Source organism: Epinephelus moara, chromosome 1 (genome assembly GCF_006386435.1).
Source record: "Epinephelus moara isolate mb chromosome 1, YSFRI_EMoa_1.0, whole genome shotgun sequence".
Taxonomy (NCBI): domain Eukaryota; kingdom Metazoa; phylum Chordata; class Actinopteri; order Perciformes; family Serranidae; genus Epinephelus; species Epinephelus moara.
The window spans coordinates 45848166-45874186 of record NC_065506.1 but is presented as its reverse complement, the minus strand read 5'-3'; the positions used below and the strand labels follow the sequence as shown (position 1 = coordinate 45874186).

The window sequence follows — 26021 nt, the reverse complement described above, 5'->3', positions numbered from 1 at the left end:
TATCGTGATACTACTCAGAACCATGATATTTTCATTGGTATCATACAGTGGGTCCCAATATTGGTACCCTGACAACACTAATCTGGAGGGGGTTCATCTGCAAAAACTAATGAAAAACTAAACAACAATATTCGGTATTCGGTACTCGGTATTTGGCCAAGCGTTTAATATTATTCGGCTTCGGCTTCGGCCACAAATTTTCATTTCGGTGCATCCCTAGTTGTCTGCACACAGCTCCCAAGACAAGGCAAGGCAGCTTTATTTGTATAGCACATTTCATACGCTGGACTAGTGGCTACCGCAATAACTAACAAAGAAGGTCAGATTTTTGCGCCCTCAAGTCGAAGGTTTTCAAGGTGCGTTCAAAGATAAGAATGACGCTGCCACGCCACGCAACTGTTCCCAAGCACCTATTTTTCAAGGCGTGAAGGCTGCATCCTCAGATAAACAGAATTCAACTTTTAGGACGCAGTAGTCCACACTGCATGTCATGTGACATGGACCAACCAACCACAGCCGGTAGATATCTTTCCTGTCTTCTGTAAATATCAGTCCATAGTAAATTTGGAGAAGTTGATCATTTTAGTTCAGGGCTACCCAGAGAATATTTAAGACTAATACAAATTACAAAACAACGCCTGGAGAAAGATCAGCTCTGCACTTTATGTTGCTTGTTATGGTCGCATAGCAACCTGGGATGCAACCTGCCTCCGCCCTCTTGAAAGTTGGCACACAGTAAGCACAAGAGTAGTGCCCAGCACCGGACCTCATGTTTTCCAGGCGGTTAAAGATGCGGCATGTGTACAGGCCCTAACACACACTGAGAGAGTGCGACTGCTTTCTCTGCTCAGGATGCCATTACTTAACCATACCTTTACATAGCAAATTGTGGTTTGCTTTTATATTAATGCTCTGAATATCATATCGAGCTCCTTTAACTTTATTGGTACCAGCTGTTTGTGAAGTCTTTAGTCACTTATCACAGTCTGCAGCAGTGGATGGAGTTTGCTCATTTGTTAAACTACTATTTTCAAGAACTTTTATTTCAAGTTAAAGGAGCCAAATATTACCAATCATACTACACACAACACAATGATCATAAAACCATACAAACAAAATTTAAGGGACTGATACAGTGATTATTGTAGTGATCAGTTAGGGCCTTACAAAGTTCCACAGTCCATCAAAACCAGTATCAAAGTCTTTAAAGACGATGTAACCTCTCCTATTTTTAACAAATCCAAGTTGAACCTAGTTTGTTAATGTAAGTTTTGGACCTTCAAAACCTTATCTGTAAAATATGTGTCCAAATTGACTTCTAGATAATTTCCAACCCGTTGTGTTTGCATGGTTAGCTCTGCAGCAGAATATCAAACTCCTGACTTTGATTCGGCCTTCAGACAAGCTGAAATGTGTCAGTGCAAATCAGCACGTCTTGTTTCTCACTGAAGAGGATTTCTCCTCTGGATTTCTTCTCTTGTTTTACACTTCAAGGGTTCGCCTGAAATGTTCTGGGGATTTGGGTGGAAATGTGGCTTGTGATAGGATCCAATCCAGAGGGCTCACATACCAAACTGTGCAGAGGAAAGTGTCTCTCTCTGTCTTCAGGCTGCGATCTGTCCTCCTCCTTTTCTATCACCTGACTTCACCTCCATCCATCCACTCCTCACTCCTCTTTGTCTCTCTGGGTCCTGTTGAATAAATGATGACAATGTGATACTGCAGCACCATCCTGTGCTGAGCTGGACACTCTGATACACCGATACTGCCCCAGCACACACACACATGCAGCCACTCACTTTTTTAATTTTGACTCTGTCTTTGAAACTCACATTCATGTTTGTGTGTTTGTAGATTAGCTTGTAGCATTTGTAGCATTGATTGCACGGCACATGTTTGAGTTTGTGTGTGTTTCTATTGGCATGAAGGGCGTATGCTGTGCAGAACCACACGGTGTGTGTGTGGGTGTGTGTGTGTTGTAAGAGAGTGGGAGAGTCATGCTTCAGGAATGCTCTGTATAATTTGCTACAGTGAAGCCTCTTGCTGCACCTGGGGCCCCATGGGAGATGAAGTTCTCCTTTTTTGATATTCCTGCACAGACGTGTGCGAGATGGAGAACCTTTTTTACCCAGCAAAGTAAACAGACCCTGAAGGCACCACAGTTAGACACAGCTGAGTGTCTGTGATCAATAAATCGCACAAACTCAAGCCTTTGAAACCAGGTTAAATGTTTTGAGCCTTAAATACAATTAATAAGGTTGTGAAGAGAAACTCACATTCAGACTTCACTGTTTGCCGCTGTGGTAGTGGAGTATGCAGTGACAGCTCCTGTGATTGAAAGCTGTAATAAGACTTGGCAGTGATGGCTCAGTGACTCCACATACTCACCATTATGTTGCTGCTTGGTATGGTTACCATCCCGTGGTTACTGTGCAGGCAGGGGTTGCTATTGAGCAGCCGTCACACACTGAAACCTGTGTCTTATCCATCTGAAACAAAAGCAAGATATTGTTGGACTGAATAGTTACTTATTGAGCTCTGAGCAAATAGTGTCTGTAGCACTGTGTGTTAGGGCTGCACAGTTTATCTGTCTGGTTGTGCTCAATTGCTGCTAATTAACAAGTCTGTATGCATCCAGCGTTTCCCACAGAATTAGAGTCTTGTTTTCTTCTTCTTGCCTTTGTATTCTTGTGTATTTTTTAGACTGACTCGCTGCAACAAATGGTTAACTTTCGACTTTACTGTGCCTGACGTTCTGCACTATGCCCAGAGTGCACACTGTGAAGGTGTCAAGCAATGAATAACAGCATAATCTATATATATGTATTCCAACAGCGCTCCTAATGAACTGTTTTAACTGTGGTGGGCTGTCACAAGTAAATAAATGTGTGGGACACCTTGCATATAAATAATATTTAGAATAACGTTCTTTTTTTATTTTGCAAAGACTGTTTGTATTAATAGATGCTCAAATTACAGTGCAGGTGCAGGTGCAGGTGCAGTTCCCCAAATATGTCAGGTTTCCATTCGTGCATTTGAAAATATGATTTTAAAAAGTAAAAATAAAAGTACAGACACTTATCCTGAAAGAAAAAAAATTAAAAAAGAAAAATTAAATATGAGGATACGATTCCTTAAATATACATACAGGGAGGATGTACTGAAACTAAACCTAAGGGACATTTTGACGTACAAACATGTTAATAAACTCATGAATGGATCAGATATTATCAAAATTTGGAAAGAAAAACAAGGACTTGTTCAGCATCAATCCCCCACTCCTGTATGGTTCTCCATTTTCTATAACAAAATCAACATGAAAGTTTAAAGGTTGGTCCGGGAAGAGTCACATCCCTGTGGTTGGTTAAATCCAAAGACGGCAGAGTGTTAATAAAGGGACCCCAAATTTCCTGAAAAAATTAGGTTATTTTTTACCTGAATTCAGTGCATCTCCTAAAAGCAGAATATAAATAAAATTGCACCCAAAATATAGGTTAAATAAAAATCAATATGCCATTAGAAATTGCGACCAAAAGTAAACTGTGTTTATTGGACACATATCATTGGCCAAATTCAGTGGCATTGTGACGCACTGTACAGTGCTGTTGTTCTGTATGTCTGAGTTGATGCTGGACAAAGACAGAGATTCAGTGTGGTAACATTAGCGATCTTATTCTTGTTGGCTCTGCAGATTGTGGTGTTTTTTCTGCTGGTCTAACGAGTTCGCTGTGTTGCTTTGGAGCACAGACACAAGTGTCATGCACTCTTTGCATTTGATTGTTCTCTCCTCAATCCAAAATACTTCCAAAAAACAGATGATGATGATCGCTGAATGGATGATCTTCGTTTACCCGTCTGCAGTCGCATTATTCAGGACGGTTTTTCACTGACTGCTGTTTCAGGGTGCACATTTAACGGCATTTAGGAAGTGCTTGATGAGATATGCTGCTGAGTTTTCTATCAGTGGACCGTGCACTTTAAACGTCAATACTGCTGTCGATTGTGGTCATTTAAATGTGGGAAGCCAAAACTGTGATTAGTATTTGATTAGTTGAGCAGCCCTACTGTGTGCTGAACCCTGACGTCCAGTGATCGGTTTGATTCTTTTTCTCTTGGTTTCGCCAGATACCGACGTGGCTCATGTGATGGCAGTGTCTGTGTGTCAGTGACCACTTTGGTGCAGACTGAAATATCAAGTGTTGGATGGATTTCCATGGAGTTTTGTACAGAGGTTCATGATCCCCTGAGGATAAAGCTGACTGACTGCACCACCAGCAGACCAAAAACTCCAAATACTTTTGCATTATGTCTAATTACCCGCAAGACTAATTCTGCCAGACATTCCCAGCAGCCTCAGCTGTACTTTAAACGTTTCTGGAACAGAAACAGCCTAATCAGTGTCTGTATATTTGCTTTTGAAATATAACTATACACTTTTTCAGAGGGAAATAGAAGCTGAGCCATTACTTCATTATCTAAAATGGACAAGCACTTGAAAACCTCTTGAGTAAGCAAAAGAACCAGGCACTTAAAATCTGAGCCAAATGACTGTTTCTTCAGCTCGGAAATCTGTGGGAAGTGTAAACCCCCCACTGTAACATCAGACCGACGCTATTATACCACTTACCTGAGTGGAAAAGGCCTATTAAAGATAAACCCAACATACACTTACCTGTACACATTATTTCTTACACACGTTAGTATTTCACCTGCACAGACCTGTGCTGAAAATGTCAAGTACAGATATATAACAGTCCCCAATTAGTAATCCTGAGTCTGGATAGTTGCACCACTAGAGCACCAGCACCACACACCACATCTGTTTTTCATAATTGATTAATCAATTCACTCATTTTCCAAGGTAAATGTCAAACATTTGCTGGTTTCAGCTTCTTAAAAGTGAGGATTTTCTGCTTTTTGTTGTCATATATGAAACTGAATGAAATATCTTTGGGGTTTCAGCAGTTGGTGGAACAAAACAAGCAATTTGAAGATGCCATTTTGGGCTCTGGGAAGTTGTAACGGACATTTTTCACTTGTTTTGACCAAAAATGTACTGATTGTTCAAGGAATTGATTACTCGCAACCCTAAGTACCACACTATATGCTAGAAGTCCAAACTATTAACATCAATATTTGCTCATCCAACTTAAAGCCATGTTCACACTGGACATGGACCTGTGTGGGTATGTCAGTTGTCACGCAGCCACCCGTCAGCAGTTGTCTTGCCATTCACACCAGAAGCATATTACTGCGTGCTGGTCAGCAAGCAATTTCTAGTCACACATAGATCTCTGTCTGGTTGTGTGTGTGCTCGTCTGTCTTGCTCTTTTTTTAGCACAAGACAAATATGTGGAAGTATATTTCTATCATTTATCATAATCAGATCCTTCATATCAAATCTAATATATCCATTTTATCATTCATAAAAGATTATCAGTGCGTTTTCTTGCCATATCCACTCATGGCACGCAGAAAAAATAGACCAAACGCTGAAACTGTCGCTGCAGATTGCAAGCCAGCTGTGAAGCTCGGGGCCGCGGCGCATGCTGTGTCCACAGCCTAACTGGTTAACACAGGCGCTGAAAGGAAGCGGGCAGCGCTCCATGGAAAATTGGTGTGTCCAGTGTGAACCTGGCGTACGATAACCTAAATTTATAGATCGGCATTCAAACACTGTGGAGCTGTACAAGACTCATGTCACTGAGTGGTGTCGTTTGTCCCTGCTGTTGCCAAACTGAAAGGACTTTAAAGGTCAGGCTGTGGTGAAATGACCATGTGCGTGGTAGGGTTTTTTTACCAGCTGCGACAACATTGCAACAGCTGGTATTGTTTTCACTCTGAGAATCTGTGTGTGTGTGTCATCATGTTAAAAGGTGGTTTTGGTGACACATACTGTAGAGCTGAGTATTGTGACAGGTGTTTATATGTCAGTATGTCTGTGGACAGATTTTGTCAGCATGATAACACTGCAGCTGTGAAAGATGCTGTCACAAATCTTTACTGGTGTGTAGTTGAGATCAAAATGCAGGCCAGTTTCGAAGATGGGTGTAGTTTGAGCAAGGGGGCCAGAAGTAGTGGGGCAGGCAGTAGAGAAAGTTCCACTGACCACCATACTTTACACCCCTGGTTCACGAAACTTCACAGGTGTGTATTTGATTTCATAAAGCCCCGTTTCCACCAAGCAGTTCAGTTCAGTTTGGTTCGCATATTTTCTGTTTCCACTGTGAAACGTTGTGGATGGTACCAATAAAACTGTTCATTATGTCCCCATGTTTGGTCCCCCCTCTGTTGGGGTACCTAGCACACAGATCTGATACTAAAAGGTGGAGCTGTGAACACTGCAGTCTGATTGGTCAGTAGAGGACGGTCACTCTGCTCAGGGCTGAGTTGTGTCTGGTTCTGAGGCTCATGTAACCACTGTTCATACTGTGGAGAGTTTTACATACATTAATAAACTGTAACTATACAATGAAAGGATGTTTTGCTGCCTCTCACAGCAGCTGGAGTCTGAGAAAAATAACTTCATTCACTGGGCCGACTGCCAGCAACTTTTAAGGTGGAACGTTTACTTGTTATATTGCTGAATGTTTGCGTTGATGCCCTGAATCCATCAGCACACCTTACATTTCACTGTGACAACTTTGACCATCACTTTAGCTTTTAATGTCTCTCTTGGATGACATACTCTTTTAGTAATGAGTGGATCTTCAAGGGTTTAAAAAATATATATTAATTTGGAGCGGATTATGTGAAGGTCATATATTCTAATCCTCACTTCCTGTGGGCTACAGCAACACTAAACCCCTGAGCTTGCCTGAGAAGNCAACAACCCTGCCCACATTTAAGAGGACTGCTTGCAGTGGAAACGCTAGGGTCTAGGTACCATGTCTAAAGAGTTACTGTTGGTTCCACAGGTACCATACTGAAAGTGTTTGGTGGAAATGGGGCTAATAAAGACCAAGTTCGAAGACAGGATTGGTCTGGCCAAGGGTGCCGGAAGTACAGGGCTAGGAAGAAGAGAAGTGGTCATGGACATCCCCACTTTACACCCATAGCCCACTTTCGTTTTAAGACACGGATCGCTGTGACTTTATTTTACTGGTGTTCGAATATATTTGCTTTCATTTGCCAGCTAAAGGGAAATGAAACACGAATGTAGTAAAAAGGGTGAAACAAGTGTCGTTACAAAACATTTGCAATTACCTCTTTGTAATGAGATCATTGATTATGCAATACACCAGCAGTTACTGAGGAAATAGGGGTGTAGCGCCTTTCTCCTGGATAAACAGATGTGACACATTCTGAATCAGTAACAGGAACTGATCCTGGGACATCTTCATAAAAGCTATTGTTTCGATTGAAAAATAAATATGTATAGTTTTGTTAACAAAAAGCAAGGGTCTGTGTGGTGGGACGTGATGAAATATGATCCAGTAAGTCTGGTTTGAGGATCAGATGCATGTTTCAAGGTTTGTCAGACAGCGAAACACTGCACAGCTGTTTATGAAGATTTTACAAACCTCAGCTTGTCACCACAACAATCATCCTGTATCTGCCTTGACAACTGCGAGGTAAAAGTTGCATATAGATTTATTCAAATATGGATTCATGATGGGACTGGATTATCAGACGATGACAGCTGGGACATTTTTTCAGGGTTTTGTGGGATGTGGGTTTAAGTATAGGATTGAGTTATGATTGAAAACCTGCCCGTTGTATTTAATGTCTGATGTTTTCCTTTGATATTGTAATTAAGACAGTTCTGCTTGTTGAGGCGTCTCACACAGCTGTCTGTTTACGAACCTGCATGTATAGATTTACTCCTGTGAAAAACTCTGTTATTTAAATTAGGGGAAAAAAGAAAAATTGTCCGGCTGCACTTTGATGTTGGGAAATCTCCCACTGGCTCTGGTTCAAGAACTCTCTGACTTGGAAGGGGTTGAGGTTTGATGTAGGAGTTTGGAGCTGAAGCTGAAATGATTAGGCCTGCATTAGAGCCGGAGAATTGTGCTGTCAGCCATTTTTGATATAATGGGACGGCTTCTCGAGGCCTTTGTTCTGTATATCAAAAGAAAAATTAGTCCAGTGTGAGCCTTTGTGAAGGATTTCCATTTTGACAGTGAAAATTCCAGATTCATCTTCACACTTGTAATCAACTTTGATGTGCTTGTGAATTGATTTTGGGATGAAAGTGAGGGTTTTCAGTGATTTAGGAGTTTTGACTTATTGTCTTCACCACGTCTTTGTGAGTCACTTTCTGTGGACAGTCTCAAACCCACGCCGTTCAGATAACTTGATGTTTTACCAAGTACAGTTCATGAACAGTCTCTGTTGTAGGTCGTCTCACATGTGCTGTGCATATTCGTCTGGTGCATCCTGCTGGTGTTGACAGCCTCAATAAGCCAGGACACTAAATCGATCGTGATCCAGAGTCAGTGGGAAAGAGGATCTAGCTGTGACAGCTCAGAGCTGTGTTGAAAGGCCGACGTGTAGCTACAGACTGTTGGAACAGTGTAGCTGTCAGATCTGTGTAACTGTGTCAAGGTGTCACGGCTCCTGAGGTGGAGTTTCTCTTGTTCAGAACAACTACCTCAGCTGATACACATTTAAGATAGGAATTTTAAATGTAGATACTGACATGTTTTAAATAAGATGCCTGTTTTGTTTTAAAGAACTGTGACCTCAAACATATTTTTGCACTTCTTTACCAGGGGTGTAACAACCCACAGATCTTGATTGATGTATCGATTTAATTATCAATGATCCAATATCATGGATGCAATGTGAAAACAATACATTGTGAAGACAGGAAAGCCCCAGTTTAATTCCTGTGTGTGATTTATCCTGGCTTCATATGTGTTATCGGAGAAACTCTGCTAGCTGCTAGGCTAATTAATGCAATATAAAATGTCATAAGCTTGTGCTAATGGCGTTAGCATGTTGTATTTGCGGGGAAAACATGTCAAGTGTAGAACAGTTGTTTGGTCAGTGAACCTTGTGAGCTGAATTTTCTAACGTTACCTTTGTTAAATGCTGTTGTCCCTGGTTTTACATGAGAAGCGGAAAAGATCAGTAGCGGCTAGGCTAATTTATATAATGTAAAATGCCATAGATTGTGCTAATAACGTTAGCATTTTGTGTTTGTGTGGAAAATGTGTCCAGATAAGTGTTTGTCTGTGAATCCTGCAAATTATAATGAAGCAGATTTGTGTACTTGTGTTTGAACTTGTCTCCATTAAGTCATGTTTAATGTGTGTTTAATGTGTTTAAGTGTGTTTTCAATCAACTTAACTTTACAGCACTTCACACAAACACTGCTGCCGACTAGTGTTTTGGAGGTGTAACTGCAGAACTACACAGACACACCACCGCTCAAGTATAAATGCTCACAACGGCGTAGGCCACGTGAGTAGGCTATAGTGTAGGTTCTGCGTAGAGCTATAAATCCACCCTAACAAAACACAAGGTCAGTCTGCGGCGGTAGCTATCATTCTGTTTCCCTTCTCTAAATTCAGAGTTTTTTGTAGGTCCATGAATGCAGCACAGGCAGAACTCTTCATAAGCTCTTCTTTTCCTCCGCAGCAGTTTTTGGAGTTTGAGTCACGAGCTGATCAGATTGATGGATGAGAAAACTGACTGCTGCAGAGGCGAGTGAAAGCAAACTTTTAGACCTGCGCAGTGAATGGTTAACAGTCATGTTCCCTGCACGTGGCGTTCTGCTGCAGAGTACGCTCTGCACCCTTAGAGTATGGTGCAATGAATAAATGAACAGTATATATATTCCAACAGCACTTCAAATGAGCGGTCCAGTTTCAAAAATAAAAAAATCAATACCTGGCGGCAGAAGTTGTTATTGTGGCGGGCCGCCACAAATGAATGAATGTGTAGGAAACCCTGGACTGTATGTAAGGAAACTGGAAGAGCCTTAAGCACATCCCTGATGAGGGCAAGATAGCCGGAAACATTTGGTGGTGGACTAGAGATGAACTGTTTGGCACTATCAGCACAGTAATTTGGATTCATCCTCTGGGGACCGTGAATGTCTGTACCAAATGTCACAGCAATCCATCCAGTAGTTGTTGAGATATTTCAGTCTGTGCTCTAAACCTCAGGATACACAGGGAGTGAAACCACAAACCCTGGCAGCAGCGCTCTGCTTCCACACAGTACATCACTGCCGCTCCTCTTCTCGGCCCGCTGTGCCTTCAGACCTGCAGACTGCATAGTCATACAGAGAGATGCATTCCCTTCTTCTTGTATCATCTGCACTGATGCAACTCAACAGCCTTCAGAGCCAATCACGTGGGCGAGGAGCAGCGGAGGAAGGGCTCGATTTGTGTTTCAAACAGGATCCCCACTGAACACGTGTAGCTGCCGTCATTTATAAGCCTTTCATCTGCATGAACTGAGCCATATTTACCTTGTAGCAGCCATTTACACTTTCAATCACAGCAGGGGCTTTTAACAGGTTTTGTGCACGCCAAGACACGTGCTCAGGGAAACCTGTGAAACAGAGGGGGGCGTCTCATAGCTCTGATTGACAGTACCACACGTTAGGTTGTGACAAGTGAATGAAGTCTGTGAGTCGGATACTGTGTGATTCTTATTTTCTTTCACTGTGTGGTTGGACCTTACAGACTGAGCCAAACCGTTCTCCAGAGCTGGTTCTCGTTTAGAGAAAAGAGCACACACGCTGACTCACTGCAACACACACACGGAGAAATGTTGGCCAGCACTGGGGGAAATCCTTTGTAGCGCCATGCTGCATCTCTTTATTGCCACAATCACATAAATCAGCACTGTGAACACCCTCCGTCGCCTATAGTGTGTGTCTGTGTGTGTGTGTTTTGGCGTGACCCCTCCGCTCAGAGCCTGACTGCTGTTCATTTCAACAAGATAACATTTGCATTGACAAGTGAAATAATAGCGGTGTTTGCGGCAGGGCACGGGTAGGGTGAGAACACTGATTCTCAGCGCAGGGTCAAGTGTGGTCTGATGATCTGTTTGTAACATTGTCGTAATATATGAGAATTGAGGTCAAACATTAGTCAAAGTTTGGGCTGTATAGCATATGGTCAGCGAGGACAGATGTTCTGTCAAAGAGTTTATTACCCCGCCGCTCGACCCGCTGGCTGGCTGTGCATTTTATGGGCCCTGTGATGACAGAGGGTGGGGCCCACATGGACACTGGGCCAAGGAAGGGGAAGAAGAGGCAAACTGTGATACAGACGGACAGTGGAAGAGGAAAGTTGGGAAACAGCAACAAAGGATACGGACAGAGAAGAAAATACAAAGTACAGGTTGGACTGCCAGCAAAAACTGTTTTTGGATTTCTCTCCAGCTGAAGTCACAAAGGTTAGCGAGGTAAGATGAGGGTGAGAGTAGCTCCAAAATGAGTGAAATGAAACTTAAGTTGTCATTTGGTTCTCACGTGGCAGCTGCTGCCTTAGTTTAAAATTTCACACCTTTATTTTCTGGCAGTTCTGTATAAAAGGTATGATCGTGGACAGAGTTGTTTGGCCTTAAAGCCTGCATCGGAGGTAGTAACAGCAGGTGTGACGTTTTTACGATTACTGTGGGAGATTTAAAAAGAAGCTGATAGCAGTGAGTGGCTAACTCAAAGAAGAAGAACGGCAGCCGAAAATGTCCACAAATTGGGAAAACAATGAGATCTTGGAGCCCTTTACCCTCCGAGTAGAGGATGAGGTCAGCTGCCATGTAACAGTGATGGTAAATGATTCTTGTTGCCATGTTAAACCATTTGTATGATGTCATATGTTACATTAGAGGCCATTGCTGTTGTGTTAGATGTCACGCCTGTCACGCCTCTTTTGATTCTGCGATGCCAACATGTCTGAGGTCACACATTGTAGCTGCATGATGCTAGCCTGAGTGTCAGACTGAAGCTCTCAGAACCTTCAGTCTGACATGGCTTCCATTGAAGGCGATTTACAAGGGGGAGGGAATTTGATTTTTCCCTAACCAATCAGTAGAGATCAACGACTCACCCAGAATCTGACGTCATTAGTATCCATGCCTCGGGGGTGCCGAAAACAAGCGAGCATTGCCCGTTTAAAATGTCTCCGTCGTCGTGCACGCCCAGCTGCATCGCCGTTAAATCCAGTTTAGCAGCTTCCTTAATTTGGTCCTCCATTAACGCGAGTAGTGGCGAAATACCTCGATAGCATCGTTAATGTGGTCTGTAGGATCTGTAGCGGTCGCCATTGTTGCTATCCTCACCAGTTACCCACCGGCGTACAGCTTGACATCAGCGTGGCGCTGATTGGCTAATCGCTAGACCCCCGGCGTTCATTGGTCCGTCCATCGTTTGGACGAGATAAATCGCAAATTCATTGAAGTATGCCAGACCAGAGATGCAAGCCTACTCAGTTGAGTGGGCGGGGTCTATGGTCTGGAACCAGGCTAGCATGATGCTGTACTGTGAACTATATTACGTCGCGGATCAGCTGGTTGGGTCGGACTTTCAGCGGTTTATGAGAGACACAGTAAATACAAGAAAATAAAAAAATGTGTGATCATGACAGCAACGAGAAAATACCGTTCACTGTGGAGACAAAAGGATGCTTTTTATGAACCAGAGTATACAGAGGAAGTTTTCCAGCGGGAGACTAATTGGGCTGAAAGAGAGTGAAGGGAAACTGGAGGCTGTATGACCTGATACCTGTTTCTCAGTTTAACCTGTGAAAGCGATGATCAGCCCTGGTGTTGTGTTGTTGTTTTTCTGTTGTTCTACCTTCGAATAGTGTTCCCCTACTTTTGAAATGATGTTTCCTGTGGTGCACATGAGAGAAGTTTGCCTTTCTGGCAGAAATCTCTTAATTGTTTTTCATAAACCTAAAAAAGAAATCCTCTCCCAGCAGCTTAGCATCCCCTCTTTAGTCGGGGTTAGGATAAGCTTGGTTAAGGCTTAGATAAGGGTAAACACACATCAGCGGGGAAACTATGTGGCTGTAGTAAAATGACCTTTGGCTGAACTTTGGAGAATATGTTTGTTGTACAGAACAAGGACTCTGGATGTTGTCCCACATTTCTGTAAGACCAACATGGACAGGAGAAACATTAACAGCAACTAAACAACACTTTCAGTTACTCACAGGCATCTGAGTTCTGTTTTAAGACAGCCTTGAAATAGTGTGAACCTGTCATCTCCTCTGTGATTTAGTGTTGCACGTCCATAAACTTTAGTGACTCACAAGAGACCGATCAGAATCCAGCATATCACGACTCCAAAATGCTGGATCTCATAATCCAACGTCTTTTATTAATCATAACTCTTGAAGGCACTGAGTCAAAATTCTGTGATATTTGAGGGGTGTTTTTCTTGCATGTGTTTGTGCTCACGTACTTGTTGGATAACTGGTCCGTCTTGCGGAGTGTCACCGAGATGAAAATGCCCTGATTGGCTGGAGCTCAGCTCGATGTACTGTGGCTCCATCCATCAACTTAACGATCAACTGATCCAAAATAAATGGCGGCTTCATTACTCCGCCAGAGACATCAGTCACTGTGCTGGCAGGAGCTTGGGAGGGGGTAGAAGATGGTGAGAGGAACTGGGAGATTGAGACTCTGTGTAAAAACAAGTCTTATTTCATTCATGCCTTGCCATGTTGGACGTGGTATAAACATTTGATAATCCGTGGAATTAAACCAACCACTGTCTTTAGTTGGAATACATAACTCAAATGTGCAATATATTTATAAGAAGTGACGTCAACTGGTCGCCAAGTAGGTTTGAAACACAGTGTCCTCGAAACTGAGAATAACTGCTGCTGGAAACATTAGATTCAGAATCATTTAATGTAGGGGTGGGTGATATATCGAATATACTCAATGTATCGCAGCTTGTTCCATGTGGGATATATAAAATAACTATATCCCAAACATTGATTAAAATGGTCACATCCTTTTTTTGAACACTCGTGTCTGTGTTGTGTTTCTCTCCCTTTCACAGACACTCTCACAAAGAAAGACTTACAAACAAGATGCGTCACACACTTAATCCTCCACCCATCCACATCACTTTTCCCAAGCAACAGTGTGAGTAGGCTGAGCACGCTTCTCATCTGCAGGGCTCCAGACTGATAACATTACTATTTAGTCGCATTTTGTGACCATGGAGCTCCGTTGCAACTTGCAAATATTAATATACGGATTGGAGAGCTGTTAGTTCAATCAAGCTTACAGTGAATAAATCGGCACCGCTGAAGCAGTTTAACCTAGTGATAGCGTGAGCAGTGGAAGCATGTGTCTTTGTACCTGTAAGGCTCCAGACTGCGACTTTTAGTAGCATTTTGCTACCACGAATATATGAATTGGAGAGCTGTTAGTTTGTTTCCATCTTACAGTGAATAAATCATCACATGTAACAGCACCACTTTAACAGTTTTACTTAATGACATTAAGGATAGCGTGAGCAGAGGAAGCATGTGTCTTTGTACTTGTAAGGCTCCAGACCGCAACGTTTAGTAGCATTTTGCGACCATGGAGCACCAGTGGGATTTGCAAATTCAATTAATAGCCTATATGAAGTTGAGAGGCGTTTGTGTGTTTCCAGCTCACAGTGAATAAAAACTCACGGCACAGTAGCTACTTTATGTAACTTTATTATAACTTTAGTTCATTTAATAATTTTGTATTTTAGTCTCGACAGTAGTTCAGAGGAGATATCAAAATATCACGGTATATATTGTGTTTCGCAATATAACCTCTCCAGCTTCTTTGTTTCTACCCTCTTCCCTCTCGTACTTGTCTTCTGATAGTCTGTTTTTGTTTTTGTTGTAGAAATCAGCCAGTGTGTGAATGCTAAAAATGGCTGCACAATATGCAAAAAAAAAGTCATATTGCGATTATTTCGACAGATATTGCGATATGAGTGCCAAATTTAGTGGAAATGGTAATTTGTCATCGTTTTCACTCAAAAAACAGACAAACATATAAATCATCATAAAAATGATGATGATGTGATTTTTTTTTTTTTTTGCTGGAGTCTGTGTCAAACAAGCATGTTTCCTTCCATCTTGTATATGATTTGTAGGGTGGGGCGTCTCTGCAGCACCACAGTCCTTCATTTATAATGGTATGTTGTCTCTTATTTTACCTTATCAAAGAATTGGAGCCCCTGTAGTATGGATATTGCACTTAGTGATACTGTGATTTCAGTATTTTTTTTAATTGTGCAGTTCTAATCACATGAAGGTGTAGATGTTTAAAAAAAAGTTGGCAAAGTCAAAACAATAAACAAAAAACTCAAATGTCTTCTGGTCTCAGCTTCTCAGATGTGAAGATCTGCTGCTTAACTCAAAACAAGTAAATTCAGGATGCCATCTTTAGTGATTTCTTTCACATTAATAGACATAAAATAAATATTAAACATCTAGATTAATTGATAATTGCAGCCCTAGTACAATGACACTTTGGGGGGATCCTGACCCCCAGTTTGGAAAGACTCTCAGCGAAATTGCTCTGACACTGTGATGAATACTTTCTCAGTCTGTGACACCCTGTGGCAGCAAAGTATTTGTAAATACAAACAACAGCTTCTTCATGCCTGGATCTATAAAACAGATTGCACAGAATCGTGTACAGTTTTGTTTAGTTAATGTAAGTACTGTTCATTTTTGCTCTATTTTTCACACACATGCTGCTGCTGCAGCTGCTGCTGCTGCTGCTGCTGCTGCTGCTGCGCAGAGTTGCTGCGGCAGCATCTTTACAGACATAACGATACCCATGCTGTAACTGAAACATGGTGGAAAAAAAGATTTTTACATTTTAAATTTAGTGTAGGCTGTACAGAAACAACTAAAGCATACCACACACACACACTCAGCAAATTGTTCTACAGGGATGGTGTGAAGAAGGAGTTCCTGTGCAAGTTAGTGCAGGCTAACAATGAATGACACATTCCTACATGGATGTATACAAATACACTCAGCCTCTTCCCACCTTCTTCCATCTGTTGCTCCCCATTGCTGAGGAGCTGACTGTAAATCAAAGAGATAAACTCTGTCAGTCGAACCTCTTCATTACTTCACTGACACTTCTGATTTATGTTAGTTTGCATTCTTCCAAAATGACTACTTTTATTATCACAACTTCTGATTAGGTCTGATAACTGGGCAGCTGTGGCTCAGGAGGTAGAGCAGCCTTTAATCAGAAGGTTGGGGGCTGCTCCCAGGCACACTCTGGGCCCCTTACTGAGCATGGTTTAAACACCACAGCCTACCTGAGTATTGTTGCAGACCGTGTCCATCCCTTTATGACCACAGTGTACCCATCTTCTGATGGCTACTTCCAGCAGGATAACGCACCATGTCACAAAGCTCACATCATCTCAGACGTGACAATGAGTTCACTGTACTCCAATGGCCTCCACAGTCACCAGATCTCAGTCCAATAGAGCACCTTTGGGGTGTGGTGGAATGGGAGATTCTCATCATGGATGTGCAGCCGACAAATCTGCAGCAACTGTGTGATGTCATCATGTCAACATGGACCAACATCTCTGAGGAATGTTTCCAGCACCTTGTTGAATCTACGACACCAAGAATTAACGCAGTTATTTTATGAAACTATGACCCAGGAACCAAAACTGTGGTCAAACGTTCCCTAAAAAAGTTCCTTAAAAAACTACTAAGTCTTTCACTCTATTTGCAGATGATGGCCACCTGTTTGATGGCCTTTTTTTAAAGATCCAGTGTATAAGATTTAGGGGGATTTAGTGGTGTCTATCAGTGAGGACTGCAGATTGCAACCAGCTGAAACTTCTCCTGATTGAAATTCTTTCGGTGTTCATTGTTCAGGAGGTTTTTACCAGGAGCTGAAATGACTGCAGAGGTCTCTTCCTCTCCAAAACAAACAGATCAGGTGATTTTAACTGGTAAAATCACAGAATTAAGCTGTTTCACGTAAATCAAATAGGTGTTTTTCCAATACTTTCCTCACAAAGTGGCTGCTAACTACAGTGGCTGACATGAAAACACACATGGTCCTATCTGGAGCCAGTGTTGGTTGCAGTAGAAACAAGGAGGTTCAACATGGCAGTCTCCGTAGACGAGGACACGCTCCCTATGTAGATATAAACGGCTCATTCCAAGGTAATGAAAACACAGCAATTCTTATTTTCAGGTGATTATACACTACAGAAAACATACTTATTATATTGCATTGGATTTCTGCTAATATATGCCACTAATCCTCCACACTGGAGCTTTAAAATAAATCTCAGATTGGCTGTAGGGGTGCTTTCTAAACAAACAAACAAACAAAAAGTCGCCTCTTATTTGAGGCTGGCTGCGGGTGTGCTCTGCCCTATTAATGGAAGAACAAGAGCATTGTCAACATAATTTCACACATCATTGATTTGTTATTTATTTTTTGTATTTTGTTACGCAGAGTATATTCAGATGAGGCAATATTTGGTCTTGAAATCGCGAGTTTACATCTCTAACGCCTGTGTTAATATATGCCTCTGTCACATAGTATTCTTGTAACACAGCCATATGTGAAGGCTGTGTGTGGCTGTGTGTGTGTGTGTGTGTGTGTGTGTGTGTGTGTGTGTGTGTTGCACTAGTCTCCATAGATGTGATTAGTGTGGATACAGCATCCAAGGCCTGCTACTCGTTAAATATGTCAGCTCTATTCCAGGCCTCCAGGTGTCTCGCCTATCTGACTCTGAAATGAAAAATGCAGTGAATAGTAAGAGGATAGCTTTGTGTGTGTGTGTGTGTGTGTGTGTGTGTGTGTGAGAGAGAGAGAGAGAAAGATGCTCTTACTTTCTCTTTCAGCACAGCGCTCTCGTTGAATTAAATGAGTGGGCCGCTCATGGCCTTTGTCGAGTCCTTTGTGCGTGCCCACTCATGGGAGCCAACATGTATATGGATGCTGTGCGGCCCTTCATTCAGAGCAGGGTTGTGACTGGAGAGCCAGATTGAGAGATGCTCTTTAAAAATTCATGATTCTTCCACAGTCTGCCTGTTTCCCTACCTGACGCTCTGTTCTCTCTGCCCTGTAGCTGCGAAACCATCACCTCATAAGCATCGTCTGTCATTGCTGATGACTGATACTGAGTTCAGGCTACGTTTCCAGTGTCTCTCCATCATTTCACAGACTGATTCAGGACATTGTCATGGTGGCGTGTCTCTGTCTGTGAAGTAAAAGTCCTGCATACCTTACTTGAGTTATCACCAGGGGAGAATCACATGATCAATTTGTCCTGGCCAGCACCAAGACTTGAACAGATATATTGTTAGCCATTGCACACTTGTCATAGAGGCACAAAATGATTTCACAGATGGATTCTTCAACCTTTCTCGCATCGTAAATCAGCCGTTATGACACCGTCTGTGGACTTTACTGACACTTATCAGCAAATAATAAATTAAATCACACTAATGTTCTTCCTTAAACTCCCTTTAAACTGCCTTTCACAGTTTTTCTTTGTGTCTCTTCAGTGCTTCGCCTCCGACCGTGCACATCCCCAAAACCTCTTTTTAAAGCTTTAGCATGGGGAGAACTGGAGTAAGAGTTTATCTTCCTTTTACATTTTCACAGCAGTTGGTTCCCATGACTCCTGCTCTCTCGTACCACTTTCACTAAAGCTTGGCATTTACACTTCAGAGGAAGAAGAAGACCTTGGCTGCAGCTTCATTTTGCACATCAAAATATCAGACTTTTTCAAAATACCACAGCACAGGATTTGCACATGTTCCGCCTTTGTGGCTCTGCTGTGTAGGACTATCCACTTTTTCAGATTATTTTCTTTACTTTGTTACCCAGCTGTATTTCATGTTGGAATGTTATTATTTTAGATTTTTAAGTTGTTATGCTGTAGCTCTAATTTAAGAGTCCGATCAGCACTGACATACTGTGATGATGACATATGTCCTCCATTAAGTTATGAGAAATAAAGAATATGAAACAGCTTTTTAGGCCTTCAACCAGATGCAAAAAATGACCCCATAACTGGCATCTAGTTAGCAGAACAAATAACACATTCCCCAACTAGAATATAGGCCTGTTAAATTAGACATCCACGAAATCAACATCTCTTCTTTTGGGAGATTTGTTTTTAACATTCAGTAAAATCATCAGTTATCCTCTGATGGAATTCTGCTTCTCTGTCAGTTTAGTAACTGATGTGCTTTAAGGGAACATTGCTTTTGAGGAAATAAAAGTTTCAACATGATTATTTGCTTTTTTGTGAGCTGTTGTATGAGAGTTGATGTTAAACCATTAGGTGTCAGTTGAAAAGCAAAAGATGAAAGCAGCTAAAATGTTAGCATGTTTCCAGTTAGTGTTTCTAGTAGATGTCAAGCAATTAACTGTTAATCAGTTAACCGCTGAAAATATTTTTGACCAGGTGGGCATGTCGTTCTGTAGGTTAATTTTAATGCTTTTCGGTTTAGTAGTAATAGCACCACCACTGTGCTGTACCACAACAACGCTTATGTGGTGTTCACGCTACAACGGCTTGCTTGCCGCCACTGCTCTGTATTGCGCACTACCCGGGTCTTTGGTCTGGTTGGAGGTTGCAATTGGCACAATTCATGCTCTTTTTTTTTGTTTCTCACTTTGTGGGACAATAAGTTGATCTTGATCTTGATCTTGGCGATTACCGCTAGTAACGCCATCCAGCATTGCGGTGGAAACGTTGTGTCCGCCCTCCAATTTCCCCCCAGGTCACCCTGATGAGTAAGCTGCTTCATTTTAAGCTGCAAATCCCCTTTAGTATCTATTACCCCTTTTCAGCAGTCATGGGCTGGCTTGGCTTGGCTTGGTTTGGTTTGGTTTGGGCCGTCAGCCCAGCATGGCAGGAATTTGCATTTCCATCACAACAGAGCTTCCTGCTTGAAGGTGTGTCTTTAACTCATGGTCACTTGTCTTGGGTGATGACGTTTATAAACAGTGGGCTCGTCGGGGCTTGGCTTCAGGCGGCGAAACATCACCGCTACCCACTTGAGGGCGGGTGGCCCAGCTTTTGGACCAACTCTGGAGAAGGTCAGTCTCTGGCATAACTCGGCATGGCATGGTGCGTCTTAACGGATAATGGAAACGCAAATCGGCACGACATGACTTCAGCGCAGCCAGAAATGACCCCACATGTTATCACTGTCCCTCCACTGGGGCAGAGCTACCAGCGATAATCACCTGCCCGACGGCTGCGCAGTGCAGAGTGGCTAGCTAACCAGTGGAGACTGGAGGGCAGGCAGTGGGTGCCATGTTTCCACATGTCAATGTGGCTGGCCAGCTGTCTATCAGCAAAGCCAACAGAAATTAAAATAAGACATTTAAATCACAAAAAGCCTCTTTCATCTCATGTCATTTTACATTTTTTAATTATTTTTTTAACCAGTTAGTTACCGGTTAATGGGTGTTGGGTTGTCAAGAGCAAAATTAACCAAAACTGTCATCCCTAGTTTCTACAAAGCCAGAGAAGAGAAACACACTGAAGTTTAACATGTCTCTCTAATGCTGGATATGAGGAGGGGGAAGCAGACTGCATGTTTCAACATGTTGTTAAAACAGTTTTTAGGCTGAGAGTGAAAGACAGAAATAGACAGAGAGCATTCTGGGGTTTAACGCTCTCTAAATAAATCTTGTCTCACCAAAGAACTCATTAACTGCAAGTTTGTGGAAGACTTCTTGTCTCAACTCGCATCTCAGTTTCTTAAAATAAAACATAATTTGATTTAAGGCAATAAGCTGTGTGTGTGTGTGTGTGTGTGTGTGTGTGTGTGTGTGTGTGTGTGTGTGTGTGTGTGTTCCTCGAGCTGATCTAAGAGGAAGTTTTTATAAAGGGAGTACTTTTTATTTCATTTCAAGTGTTTGATTTCTGGTTGGCCATCCGTGACACCGCTGCCTTGGACTTTATTGCGTTGAAAGGCAAATACATCAGTTTTTCATTTTTACTGCTGCGGTGAACTCTGTCAGTCCCTCCTCGTGCCCCCGCCCGCTCACTGTCTTTCCTTCTTTCCCATACTTTGACCCAGATTTGGGATTTTTTCTAGAATAGGCTGCCGTGGTTTGGTTGTGTGTGTGTGTGTGTGTGTGTGTGTGTGTGTGTGTGTGTGTGTGGCTGCCAGCTACTGTCCTGGTTTTTGACTGGGAGATGAACTGGAGGATGAGATTTGGAACTGGAGGAGCTGGATTGGTCACAGTGGGGTTGTGGCTCCTCAGATGGATTTTAAAATGCAGCTTCTTGGGGACAGACATACAGAAAATCCACGGTAGCTTTTCCCCTGCATTTCTATGTCTATCTTTTTGTTCAGGAAAAAATAATTCATTTATATGTTGCTGATGATTTGTGGCTCTGACAGTTGATTTCCTCTTTGTTTATGCCTCCTTCAACAATATTGTTTTATAGCTTGGTATTACAGTTCCCATTTTACTTTGGGTGATGCAAACAGGAAGTATAATATTTCCTTGGAGTCAGTGTGTCTGTCCAAACACCACAGATGTTATGAGTTTATCAGAGCTCAACATAGACTGTGTAAAATAATGGATTTCGCCACCATGACGTCAGTCATTGTTTTATGGACTCCCGTTTTGAAACCCTGAGTTTGGCATTTCAGCCAATGCCAAATTGTTTTAAGGAGCCACAAGGGACCATATTTGGATGAGAAGGTGGAGCTGTGAAGGAGCGAAGGGTGGATCTGACTCAAAGACTGTGGCTTCGCCCTTAAATATGCGTAAATCTAAACCTTTATCAAAATTCACCCCCTGTACAGTTGTCATGAATGTTGAATTAAGTTTTTTGCACCAGGCTGTAGACTTTCTTCTAAAATTTCTGCTGTAAAGTTGGGTATTTTAACATGGGGGTCTATGGGGATTGACTCCCTTTTGGAGCCAGCCTCAAGTGGCCATTAGAGGAACTGCAGTTTTTGGCTCTTCCACGTTTCAGCTTCGAAAGTTGTCATCTGGAGTTTACTGGGACACACTTGTTTAATAAGGTCGTCCTGTGACTTGTTTAAATACATGACTCAATGGAGCTCAGATCTTTTTTGTTTTTATTTAATATCTATAAGATATAACCATACAGTTTATAGTAAGAGAAATAATACACTGTTAATACAATACGGCTTTGTTAGATACATGATTCTGTTCGGTTAATTACGGCATTCTACAGTCTGTTATTTCTGAATAGCAGACCGCTGCTATGAATAAAAGTTGATTGCCATGGGTACAGTTGTGATCAGACAATTAGCTCAAGCAATAAAAGCATTTTTAATTTAATGAAATCTTTTTTTAATCAATATTTTGCATCAAATTATTGATATCTTTTACTGTAAATTATACCTTACTTAATAAAGCACTTTGACTTTTCTGTCTGATACATTTCTTAGGAAATAAATATATTTCTCAAAATTATTGATAAAATGATATGTTTAATATTTATGACGGGAATCACCATAGGCCCCACAATAGCTTTTGTTACCATACAATATTGTTACAAGTTTAAATGTTTTGTATTGTGATAATATATATTGCGATCTATTTCCTTTTTTTTCTGTTGCAAATTATGTCTCCAAGGGAAAACATTGTCAACCCGTCGGCTATTAGTCTGACAACGATAAGCCTCTGGGGGCAATGGCCAATATTTTGGGAGAACCAGCGTAGCCAGCAGATATCCGGACCAACACTTCCTTTTCTGTGCGCTGGTCATTTCAGCTATAAACAGATATCTGTATATTTGAATGCAGATAAATAAGAATATAAAGCTAAATTGAGGCCAGACAATAGCTGATGGGTTCCAAGACTGCATTTCAGCCAATTATTTCGCCTCTCCACACGGACTGTTTTCTGGCCTAAATGTGATTGGTCAATACTACTCAGACTACAGATAAAACCCAGAAGGCTTCTGATACCAAAATCTTGCATATGCAGATATCTCTTTATAGAGATTAACCTTTGAACGGTAACAGTCTGTTCATGCTGAATCCATTATGCCTTCAGCTTCAGCTTCAGCTTCGTCATGTCTGCTGACATGGTCGTTCCTAAAACCATCATCATTACTGTCAACAGCTGGGCTGATGCACTACAGAGGACTGTGGTGATTATGGGATACACTCAGCTCTGAAGAAGCATGCATCAGGTGAAGGTTACTGTGCTTTGGCATATTTCAGATGTAAGATACACCTGTCTGCTGTCCAGTGGTGCCTGAACATGCACTGGGACAGAGCTAACATATGTCAGAGAGATGTTTTGGTGGTTTTACCCTCCACTAACCCCCCAGCTGCTGAACCTGCTTCATTTCCTCTCCCTTTCTTCTGGTTCCCTGCGAGTTGTTCCCACAGTTCCAGATCTCCTCCGGAACTTCCTCTGACTCCTCTGGAGGGGAGCGAGGAGGAGGCGGCAGCGGAGGGGAGGGGAACAGGAAGGAGTAGAGCTTTTCTTGGCCCAGGGGGCTTGAGGCCAACTTCACCACAGCCAGAAATGGTATTTGTCTGCGGGATTTCTCAACCCAAACCTGGCACTGACAGTGGAGATAAGATCAAAGTTCACCCACAGATCCCTCAGGGGGAATTTAGCCGTTACACCACAAATGTGTTTTATTAGGATTCACCAAAGAATCATATAAACAGGAACTTTATATCTGCAAATGATCATGGGAACTCTAGAGAGTATTAAAATATGTGAATGGAAAGTGTTAAATTATGAATCTGGACATTGTTCTGGTGTAATAAGGTAAAAGAGAAGATCATTTTTGAATTGTTTCTGTTTGTGCATAAATGTTTTGCACAAGAAAGGCTAAATGTACGAGGAATTGACGGGACCAGTTTCCAGGTTGATGTGATCCATTCACTGTTCTCAAACGTTGCCTTCTTCCACCTACAGCAGACACAGAGCAACATTATCATTCATGTGGAGTCGTGTGTCCACCTGTTGAATTTAAGTCCAATATTCAGTCTGCTTTAACTCAGTTTTGGATTCCTGAGGGAAATATGCAGCAGTGCTTGATATTGCTGCTCTGCTCTGCTGCTCTGTGGAAATGAGGTTGATGAGAGCAGTGAGATTAAAAAAACAAACCGTATGTGGACCATAAAAACTAAAACAATGAGCTTAAAAATTCTACAATGCTTCTTAAAGCTGAGGGGAACTGCAGAATTTGTTATCTGTGGGGTTATACAACAATAATAGTGTGCCATATCATCTCGTCCACCATAATACCGGTATGATTTTTATATAATATGAAAAATTGGTATTGTGATACTTGTGGTATCTCGACTTCTTGTCATATTGACGTCATACGCTTACCTGCGGCAATGACAAGCATGGCTGAAAACAAAATTATTACAGACTCCGTGTGCAAGAGACATAACGTAGAAAAAAAAACAAATATACTGTAGCGAGAAGAAATGCCAAACAAGTGAATCTGTGTTCGGCTTTCACCTTCACTTTCGCCGGCGAGCGTGTTTGCAAACAGGAACCAACAATGTTGCCATCCCATGAGTGAGAATAATAATATTTATCTCTGTGAGCAGTTTCATGTGGTACGTTTCATCTGTTAGTTCAAACAGTCATAAGATCTGTAGGTGGAGGGAGAGCGGTGTGCAGAATACCACAGGATTTAGACAATAGTGACTGAGGATCAAGAAGAAGATTCTTTCAAGTGATGTTGCACAAAATAAACTTGTAGTGGAGTTAGAGAATGACAGATGAGCGGTGACAGTGTCCTGCTGAGAGAGGCGGAGATGAGAGTATGAGCAGAGAGGATCAGGTGTACAGGAAGTGTGTCACATGTTTCTTTTCTCATCAGAATAATTATAGTCGCTGGTCCAGTGAGAGTCCTTGGACATCCGTCAGATACAGTGTGTCTGAGTGTGTGTGTGTGGAGAGTTATCTGTCTGTCTTCTCATGGCCATTTGGTTTTTGTTTTACATGGAGCTGCTTCTCATTAAGCAGTAGAAGGATTTTCAGTCTCAGTCATGTGCACCAGCTGTCCGGCCTCTCTTTGGGTTTATTAGGTTCAGAAAGCAGACGAGGGCTTTTCCTCCCTGAAGGCAGCGCAGTGTGTCTGTCAGTGATTTCCCTGTACTGTTTCTGTGTTCTAAAGTTAGATTCTTAACTTTTTCTGATCAACCTTGAATTGTTTTATCCTTAAATGAGGCACATTTTCGAGGCACATGAGGACAACAGATGCATGTGTGTGTGTGTTACGTTTTATTTTCTACTGAGCTAAAGTTAAATTGCTTCCTGTTGTTCCTGTCTGCAGGCTGATCAGTGACTGAAGAGGATGATGCTCTCTTGAACCTCAGCGCTAACACCCGCCCGCCCCCTTCATCCTCCTCACTGTCCTCGTCCACAACACTGCCTCCACCATGAACCACACCCCCAGCCCTCACCTGTCCGAGGGCGGCAAGTCGGCCGGAGGCAGCCTGCTGTGCAGCCTGGGTCTGGTGTCAGACAGGGGGATCCGCTCCCCGGACAGCCTCACCCACACCCCCAGCCCCACTGGAGGGACCCCCAGCTCCAGCCCCCCGCTGCTGCTGTCGCCTGGGCTGGGAGGCTTTGGGCTGGGATCCCTGGGGGCCATGGGCGAGGGAGCCGGGGCCGACTGGGAGAGCAGGGAGGAGCTGAGGCTCAGGGAGCTGGAAGAGGCTCGAGCCAGAGCGGCCCAGATGGAGAAGACCATGAGGTGGTGGTCTGACTGCACCGCCAACTGGAGAGAGAAGTGGAGCAAGGTGGGGTTTTGGTTATTGGAGCCAGGAGAGAAAATATGTACTGAAAGTAGGGCTGGGTGATGTGGGGAAAATCAAATATTACCACATTTCTTCAATATTAATATGGTTACAATATTTTACGGTGGACAACTGGTGCTTTCACAAAATATTTACACAATGAGATTTTGATAAATAATCATCAGTAATTAGGATTTAATGATTTAAGTGATGATTTAAGCCTTTAAAGGGAAATTTCGGTTTATTTCAACCCGTCTCCTATCGTCCTAAATTTGGTTCAAGTGACTAGTGACATACAGATAATAGTTAGCATGTTAGCCG

The 26021-nt window shown here is 42.3% G+C and overlaps 2 protein-coding genes across 6 annotated transcripts in view; one reads left to right on the top strand and one right to left on the bottom strand.

The window, feature by feature from the left end:
- Positions 1–26021, bottom strand: part of txlng (taxilin gamma) — a 765700-nt gene that overhangs the window by 43309 nt on the left and 696370 nt on the right. The gene's annotated exons all lie outside the window — the stretch shown is intronic.
- Positions 1–26021, top strand: part of ccdc102a (coiled-coil domain containing 102A) — a 97912-nt gene that overhangs the window by 25016 nt on the left and 46875 nt on the right. For 4 of the 5 annotated variants that reach the window (XR_007570429.1, XM_050052682.1, XM_050052696.1 and 1 more), the window contains one exon: positions 25235–25703. Coding sequence is in view for 4 of the 5 variants with exons in the window: in XM_050052682.1 (XP_049908639.1) it covers positions 25341–25703 (363 nt within the window). In the remaining variant the exon portion in view is untranslated. Of the gene's footprint in view, positions 1–11239; positions 11368–25234; positions 25704–26021 lie in introns of those variants that run through there. The other variant, XM_050052713.1, reaches the window with a different exon arrangement.